General features: G+C 38.9%; 1 protein-coding gene across 4 annotated transcripts in view; it reads left to right on the top strand.

The window, feature by feature from the left end:
• The window catches only part of vav3a (vav 3 guanine nucleotide exchange factor a), an 85,449-nt gene that overhangs the window by 45,893 nt on the left and 29,867 nt on the right, over positions 1-9,689 (top strand). For all 4 annotated transcript variants that reach the window (XM_031876716.1, XM_031876714.1, XM_031876715.1 and 1 more), the window contains exons 11-15: positions 287-355; positions 1,138-1,224; positions 1,344-1,429; positions 3,437-3,569; positions 7,377-7,486. In XM_031876716.1, coding sequence (XP_031732576.1) covers positions 287-355; positions 1,138-1,224; positions 1,344-1,429; positions 3,437-3,569; positions 7,377-7,486 — 485 coding nt within the window. The remainder of the gene's footprint in view (positions 1-286; positions 356-1,137; positions 1,225-1,343; positions 1,430-3,436; positions 3,570-7,376; positions 7,487-9,689) is intronic.

Genomic DNA, 9,689 nt, shown 5'->3' with positions numbered 1-9,689 from the left:
CTTTTCCATTTCATATCTAGAGCTAAAGCATTGTGTTCTCATGTGTGGAATGTAGCTGCAGTGTATGTAAGCAGCAGGATAACAATGTTCATGAATTTTTACATGTTTTTTTCCATTTATAATTGTAAGACAGCCTCGCTTTCCTCCTTCCATTTCTAACTTTAGGTGTGTGATTTAAATTATGTTAACTAGTCGTTGAGACTTTAAATCACTTTTACGATATGAAAGAGGTGTTATTATGTGACACTTACATATATTTTGTGTGTTATTCTTTTCTGTCCACTAGGAGCTGGTGAAACACACTCATGATGCCACAGACAAGAGCAATCTGCGAACGGCACTGGATGCCATGAAGGTATATCATCAGTTTATGTCCACTAGGGCTGTGTATTTGCAAGAATCTGGCAATACGCTATGTATCTGAGAAATTGTAATGCAGCGCATTTCTTTTTTTATATAATTTTTTTGAAAAAAAAATGAATATAGAGGAGACACAGCCATATGCATACAATCTAAGTACAAAAAGTTTATATTTTTGCAATCACAACAGTGGAATCTGCCTTTTATTACAGTGTACAGACAATTGTGTTCATATAGATTCGAGTAAATACGTGAAAATGATTGAAAATGACCTTTAAAAGGAGTGCTTTATTGTTTTTCAGTTTGTTGGTTAACTTACTGCTGAAGTCATTCCATTCATTAAGGCGCTGTAAACCATAATAAGATATCATTAATATCTGTGTGAAATATTATTGTCCCTCATTCGAGTGACATGTTTGCATCCTGCTATTAAAGCAATTGTGTTGGCTCACAAACTAACATGATCATGTCCAAAAAGCAATATTACACTTGATTTCAAGATATTGCATGTCCACAACTTTTGACTGCACATGAATAAATAAGTATTCCAATACAATCCAGCACATATAAGTCCTGCTCATTTTATAGCCCTGAAAGGCTGCTTACTTGCCTATTGTCAAATACAGTGTCTCATTGGAATTAACAAGCCCACATCAGTAATGGTTCCTTTTGAAGGAGAGAAAAACAGCACAAAAATAAAGAAAACCTTAGCACAGGAGGGGGAAGAAATGAAAGGAAAAAAAGGAAAGAATTTGTTTTTTGATGATTTGTTTACAGGACTTGGCTCAGTACGTCAATGAAGTCAAGCGAGACAATGAGACAATGCGCGAAATAGATCAGTATCAGAAATCCATTGAAAACCTGGTAAGCCACCTGTTTCTTCCAAATAATTAGATTCTGATCTCCTTTTTGCAGTGCTTTCTTTCCAATGGATTTAATTCCTGTCAGATCCCACCCAATCTTTTCTGTCTCTTTTTCTGTAGAATCAGCCTCTGAGTAACTACGGGAGACCCAAAGGTGATGGCGAGGTACGGGTGGCCTCGGTGGACAAACGAGCTAAACAGGACAGGTGAGATGTCAGGTTGACATGCTGGTTGGCTAAAACACTGACTGACTGACTGCAGCTTAATCAGGTGCTGTAGTTGGAAAACTGCCAGAGTATGTGTTGCTTGAAGCCAAAGTGAAGTTAGAAACTTAACGTGTGTGTCTTGGAAGTGAAGGACTAAATAAAGTGAAGTACACGGGTATTTAGTTATGACCACACAGAGTTCCAGACAAACAGGTTGATAATGTTAAATTAATCTTATTTATTGATTTTATTATATTAGAAATAATGGATATTGTAGATTGAAGTTAGTGTGTCACGTAAGGGACACAATGATTTCCAAAAATGCAGTGGGTAGAGTAACATGAGTATATGCTCTCAATGACTTTGAAAATGTATTCTTATTTCATTTCATTTATTTATTATACAGGAAAAGATTAAGAGCAACATTAAATGTGTTATAGTCAAACTGGCCTGACTCAGTTGAAAGTGGTTCACATCACATTTCTGTTGTGTAGCACATACAAGTCAGAATCACATTACAATACATAATAAAAACAGAGATACAAGATCCAAAAAATAGCTATACACACATTACAGATGTGAGGACTTAGGTGGATTGAGCAAGTTGGTGTGTGACATCATCAGTGGTTGCGGATATGTCCTTCCATCAAATGGTATTCATATGGCATGTATAGCTGATTGAATAATTGGATGCTAAATTGATCTAGTGATGCATTTCTACCTTGTTTTGTGTCTTGAAAGTAGAGCAGTAAGTGTTGGAGGGGAATTATTGTTTTGGATCTGAAAGTAAAGTTGAATGGCTAGATTATTTATGTAGTTCTGGAAAGTCAGGGCATTGTGAAAGGGCAGTGCAGGGGTGAGGCCTGTTGTGAAGTGGAGCTTCTAATGACGACCAAGACACGTCTGGTTTTGAACGGAACACTTTACTTCCTGAAACTGCAGTATTACAACTGTTACAGTGAACAGACCGCGCTCTTGCACCCGACATATGGTTTTTCACTTATCATCATCATCATTGTTGTTAGCATCAATAAGACACGTACCATGCTACTTCTCGCTCTTCAAAGTAAAAGCACTTCCTGTTTCATGCTATTCACAATAAAAGTAAATCAGGTCAATTAAGCTTCTCACATCTACAGCTTAACAACATAAACAGTGTTACACAAGCAACATGAACCATATTAATTATGTTATGCAATCAAAACAATTCACAACAAGGCCTAAGGGGTAGTGCAGGGGTGAGTCCAAAGGGGCAGGTTGCCATGGATGTTATAAGCTCCTTTGTACTGTTTTGCTATTGGTTCAATGGTTTCTTTTGTAGTGAGAGACCAAATTGAGAGACAGGAGGATATACTAGGGGTATAGGAAAGGATAGGAGGCAGTTGAAAGAATGATTGCAAGATATGTGGCAGAAGCAGAGATAGTATGGGTAAGATATGGCCTGATCTTCTTATAAACATAACGTTTCTGTTTGAGCTTCTTCTACAAGTTACAAATGCTGCTCCGATAAGTGAGATGTGAGTCAAGGGATATTCCAAGTTATTTGTAAGTTTCTGTGATGGTTAGGGATGGTAGTGTTAGGGCTGGGTGATAATTCAATATGACAATTTATCATCTTTCAACTGTATCATTTTGTGATGAAATCATTTATCCAAATATTGTGAGATATAATTATGTTATCTAACTGATAATGACAAGCACATATTGTACAAATTCAAATTTCTCAGATAATCTGAAAATGTTCTGTTAAAGTTCTTAATTTAAAAAGAAAATACACAGTACTTTTCATCTGTCCAGTATTTAATTCACACAGGTGTATAAAAAATGATGTGGTTATTTAATATAGACCGTTTATTCATTGAATTACTAGAAAACACGCTATATCATGATATATATATATTGTTATTAAGATATACAATGACCTATATGGTGATAGAAGATTTTGAACATATCGCCTTGCAGTCTTTTCTGCTTCAGTCATAAGACATGGTTCTCTTCAAATCACAGGCACATCTTCCTGTTCGATGCCGCGGTGATCGTTTGTAAGCGGCGAGGGGACAACTATGAGATGAAAGAAGTGATCGACCTGCACCTCTTCAAAATCACCAACAACCCCACATCAGACAAGGAGAATCGAAAGGTCCACACACACAGATATGGTTTCTATTGAGACACATCCATCCATCCATCTATTATACGTAACTGCCTTTCCTGTTCAGGGTCGCGTGGGGGGGGGGATATGTTGATATGTTGACTTTTTCTGAACCAAAAAAACATTTCATGAACACGACATATCAGCCTCATATCACGCTTGCAGAAATGCACAATGACACGTGGTTAAGAAATGATTGCTTAGGTTGAGGCAACAATACTACTTGGATAAGGTTAGAAATAATTTCTGTTAAAATAATGACATAACAATTTGACAAAGTAACGCAACAACTGAACTACTGTAACTGGGCAACAACCATCCTTATCAGACTTTCTTATATAATGTTACGTAACAACTTTACCTAACAAGAGTGAAGTCAATGTTTACTCTCGGTTTTACACGGGACATGAACAGCGGTCTCCTGGGTGAAAGTCCTGTTTTGACCCATCAGCCACACCTTCTCCCCTTGCTATGTGGACTTCTTGCTTGTAATACTTTATCTACTCTCGTTCACAATGCCGGACAGGGGCTTAAAGTTGGGGGGCCCCCTACTTCTGGCGCCCTTGGCCTTGATCTCCTCAGACTGCATGAGTAGGTCTCCCAGGGGAATTACTCCTCCAGCATGTACATGCCAAAGAACATGTTTTTCATGTTTCACATCTTGCCATCACCTTGGAAAAGATATTGGCACACCCTTCAGTCATTTCAGGGCAGCAACACATCTTTTTGTGAAAATTTCCCTTTCGGTTCCAAGAGAGTTACTCAATTTCACTTTTGGCGAGGCCACAAAGATGATGTTTTAACTCAGAGATGCAGCAACAGTAACCTCAATTAAATCAAGCTGAAGTCAAAAATAAACAAAACAAGTAGTTTTCTTTCCTGCCGGGCTTGCGCGCCAAATTTATTACTCGTTTGCTGTTTCAAGTTGTGAAAGCAGACACATAGCGCTAATTTACAATTTACCGTTTTTTTGTACTTCCTTATTGTAGTGCACACTGAAATGAGGACTGACAAAATATCCCAGTAATTCTGGCAGCCAAATAGTTTATTTCTACAGTTAACACCTTTTAGTCCATATATATCACAACGGAGAGGAAAATGTCTAATTGTATTAGTTTTTTATTGGAATAAGGAGGCTTCAGTTTCTCAGGTCTGATTGGTGGTTATCATAGTGTGTTATCACCATTTTAAAAAAGCAATAAACTGTGGTGATTTACAGTGATTTTACAACAGCTAAAACAGCTTTTGATGAAATGTTATTTCACCAAGACTAAAACAATGTAGCGAGTGAATTCTACTTTTGCTCTTTTACTGTTTTAAAATACAGCATGTAAAAGTGTAACAATAATAACAGTACATACTTCTCAACATTCTGTAAAATAATAAGAACAAAACAAGCATCTCATATAACAACCAATCAGCTATAATGGAGGGAAGTCTTGCACTGTTGAGTCCATTATTGCCTCTTTATGACTAAGTCAGCAAAGCTCAGAAACCACATTGGACTCCTGACAAACCAATTAACAGTGCTACTTCAGCACAACGAACAGCCATAACAATTTATCAGATGAATGCAGGTTCATAAAATTGAGTAAAAATAAAAAGTATTTTATAAGCACCTGTACCAGCATCTACTCCCCACGTGTGCCCTGAATCCCTAATGTGCTGCTAAAATGAGCTACATGCAAAAATCTTTCCAGCTCATAACACAAACAAAAAAATAATCACCAGAAAAGACTCTTAGATAATTTGATACAGGCTTGTTCCAGCACATGTTTTACACTTTCTTGTTCATTCACCAGCATAAGCCTCCGCCCAGATGGTGTTATCATTAAATCTCGCTTTGGGCCTGACTACACACACACGCACCCACGCACACACACACAGACACACACACACACACACACACACACACAAACACACACACACACACACACACACACACACACATACACACACACACACACAAAATAAATACTAAATGCCAAGTGGTGAAAAATATTGCCAATCATAATGAGGGATGATATCTAAGGCGTGCCAGGAACAATGATTGGGATAATAATGATGTTGTAAATAGCAGACATTAGTAGGCTTATTCCCATATGGGCTTATAAAGTTGTATTTTTTATGAAACCTCACCTACCTCAGTATCATTCTCCTCTGACATAATGGATATGATGCAGTTTGTTTGATTACATATTTATTATGGACATGCCAAAGATGATCGTGGCTGTCGGAGAGAATTAGCAATAAGAACCTTCATCATACATGCAAGTCATCTGGAGGTAAAATCAAAATAATCTTGAAGTCTAATCATTGTACACAGCAGTGGGAAGCTTTTATGCTAGAGCTGATGGTTTGAGATTTTGCAGCTTTACATGTATTTCTGCTGCAAGCTGTGATAATCGCTGTTTTTATTACAACAAAAGATGAAATTGCTATGTGTAATCTGTAAAGTGTCGCCTGTAGTGACAAACCAACAGATAACCATTACCAGACTCTACTTGGCTAAATGGAGCATTACAGGTCATTGTTTTGGTTCTTCAGCTTTGCTTTTGTTTTTGGTGCACTCTCAATGCATTGTTAGTTGTTATCCAGAAAAAAGAATTGCTCTGAAACCCACAGTACCTGCACAGCACCAAATGGCATTGTTAGCAGCTAGCTAGTGAACATGCAGAGCATTTAGCAGCGAAAGAGCTAGATATTATCCTCTGGAGTTGGTGGAGACTAAAACAGAGCTAAAAGAAAAATGAATCTTGGACTTACATTCGCCAGGTGGATAGAAACACGACTCCAAATGAATTCTAATGTTGTTCAGTGTCTGCTGGATGTACAAATAGTCAGCTGTATGCTAAAAAGTGCACCACATCAATTTAAAAAGGTGATAATATGTAAGTGTTGTGTTCTCAGCATGTTTCTGCGGCACTCAAATGGCCCAAAAACTGTAATTGCAGAGTTCACTTGGGCACATTGACCGACGTGGTGAGAGGCATGAGCAAGGGTCAGATTGATTATATTTAAAAGGCAGGTAAACGAAGCAATGCTTTACATTATCCGTCTGGATGTGTGAACCTTTTCAAATTCCAAAGATACACCAAGCAAAATAGAATATAACTGACAGATGGACAAACACCTTCTCCTTCTTTTTACAAATTGGTTGCTAGAGATATCTCTGCTGAGCGTAGGTCTTGGTGTCCCCTGGGAATGCCTCTGTAGAGCATTGCTTTCCTTTTCTCTTTTCTTTCAATAGAAAAGATGAGCCTCTGCACTTCCCTGACAGCACTGTGAGCTTGGCATGTTTTTAGCCTTTAGAGTAGAGTGCTAGAAGTTCAAAACCCCACCTAGGAGCCATAAAAAGTGCATCTCACAAGCATCTGTTTAGTGAAGTCATCGAAAAAAACAGTGGCGTGTGTTGACACGGAGGCTAATAGACTAATATTTTGCCTTTGAAGTGGGTAATGGGGGCTGATTACAGGCCCACTGGTCTATGCATGCTGTCTGATGCCTAGCGGTTATATGGCACAGCAACCTAACACTCTCTTCCTGTGTTCCTTCATGCTCTCCCTCTCTGTTTTGTCTCTGTCTGTCAGTTCTGCCCTTCAGCCTTTGAGTTTGCTCTCCCCGAGCATCCCTCTTTCATTTTGCATCTCTTTGTCTCCATCTGTCTCCCTGCTTCACGTCTCCTTCGGCTCCTGCCCCCTCCTGCTCCGTTTGCCTTTCACTCGAAACCCTCAATTTATTCACCGTTGTTTTATTTTCTGTCTGAAATGCGAGTGTTTTTCTTTCTTGTTGCAGTGGTCCTACGGATTCTACCTCACCCATAACCAGGGCCAGAGCGGCTTTGAATTCTTCTTCAAGACCAAAGAGCTGAAAAAGAAGTGGCTGGAGCAGTTTGGCATGGCCATGTGAGTGTGTTTTTTTCTGTGAGCGCACGTGTGTGTGTGCGTTCATGCGCCACAGTGTGATAAGAGAGTGTCTTTGTCTCTTCTGCCTTTAGTCAGAACATCAAAACGCACACATTGTCTATCCTGTTATTCAAGTTTGGTTACTTGATGATTTATGAGGCACGAGGCACGAGGCACGCGCCACTGTGACAAAAAGATGAGCAGATTATAAGTCACACACCTACTTTCGACCTGACACAAAAAAACATTTTTAATACAGTTTTTTTATAAACATTTAGCACTTTATATACTCAGAGAACACAAGTGATTGAATTGAATTGCAGTGCCATGTGTATGTAGTTAAACTGCATCAACCAGTCCGCATCCTGAACTGGATCCAAATTCACCTAAACTGACAAACTGGTGCCAAGAGTGACAAATGGAACTATTGCATTTCACCTGCAGAGCCAAGAAGGAGTAGTCTTTCACAGAGTTGACAGGCCAGTTGAGTTGTATTGGTTGTAGTACATTTCTAGGTATTAATAATACTATAGTAACTGAAGTCCAAAACACAATTCAAACAATATTGGCCAAAAGTGTGCATATGATTTTAATGAGAATATAAAACAGGAAAGTTCGTATACAACAGGACGGTTTGTGAAGATGTGGCCTTTAAGCTGAATTGTTGTATGAAGCTCGCAGTTGATCTACAGTAGGGGGTCAGGAGTCTGACAAAACTCCACTCCCTCATTTCAAACATCACGACCAAAACGTGAACAGGAATTTGTCTTGTGCTTACAAATAATACAACAGGTGCAGTAGGAGAGTTGTATTATATCCTCTGTGACTCTGGAAAAGCTGTGTAAAGTCTAAGAAATTACCCTGATGATGTTCTAGTGATGTCTTCAGGGTTACATGGGTTTGGTACAGGAGACCGCGATATTTTAACAGAAACCGTTGTTACAGACTGAAGGTGTGGAGTTTGAAAGATGTGTATAACAAAAAGACACTGTAGACCTTCATTATGGGAAAGGTAGGATCAAGTATTTGATTCTAAAAGTCCAATTATTTTGGCCTCTGCTGCTTTGATTCCAGCTATTATTTAAAAATGTAAAATCTATTTCTTTAGAAAAAAACATTCCTTGTATCTGACACGGATGACAATCCTCCACATCCTCCCAGTCCTCCGTCTCCTTTCACAAGAGCTGAAATACTTGTTATTATATCCATGGATATGCCGCCAGTGGCATCAGTGACAATTAGTTAAGAGCAGTGGGGCTCTCAAGCAGGTGCAATTACACTAATATAGATATAAAAATAAAAACTGAGAAAAAATTAAAATCTGTGAAATAACAAAGGAAAGCAACAGGCCTTAACAGGAAGTGAAGAAGAGGATTAGGAAGATGAAGCCCGGTGCGATGTGAGACTGAGAAAGAAGGGGCTTTGGTTGATTCACTTTTGGGGCTGATTTAACTAGCTGTGAGAATAGAAAGTCGTTGCCAGACAATCACACAAAAGCGCTCCCACGGCGATGCTTAATAGCGGATCTGCGAACAGCAGTGAGTGAGCACTCCATCCTTGAGAGTCAGAAGAAGACTGAAGACAGAAGTCCGTAAAATTCAAGCGGCTGCCTCTTAGCAGACTCTACAGAGTTGCATCGGACATCTTTAAAAGCTTCAGCATACAGACAAATAGTGGAACTGGAAGAGGCCAGTCATATCTCAAAGTCAAGTCTGAAGGAAAAGGAAGCTCAGGTTTTTTTTGTTGTTGCCATAAGCTATAGCAACGTATTCAGTATTTTTCAGTGTGATGATTTCTATGGTATATGCAACTTATAGTTAACAACAATCTTCCCTAGAAAGCGTAGATATTGGCTGATCCCAGTACAGAGGAGATGACACCACTGAAGGTCTCTTTTTTCTTCTTTAACACTTCCTTCCGTCTCGGCGCTGTTTGTCCTATTTTCCAGAGAACATGCTGTAGCCCTTCAGTTTGACTAATCGTTTGAGTTCCAAAAGTAGCACCTGTGCATATTAAGCAAAATGCTTTTGCAACAATGTCATCATGTCTAGCTAGCATAACACTGACAAAACAAAGGACCGACCTCTTAAATTTGAAAAAACAGGCCTTTGTGCTACAGGAAAACTTGGGCCATCCTGTCTTTTTCTTTCTCCAACACACACACACACACACACACACACACACACACACACACACACACACA

Source organism: Anarrhichthys ocellatus, unplaced genomic scaffold (genome assembly GCF_004355925.1).
Source record: "Anarrhichthys ocellatus isolate YVR2014 unplaced genomic scaffold, GSC_Weel_1.0 scaffold113, whole genome shotgun sequence".
In the NCBI taxonomy this organism is placed as follows: Eukaryota; Metazoa; Chordata; class Actinopteri; order Perciformes; family Anarhichadidae; genus Anarrhichthys; species Anarrhichthys ocellatus.
Note: the sequence above shows the minus strand (reverse complement) of the source record. Positions and strands in the feature narration are given on the sequence as shown.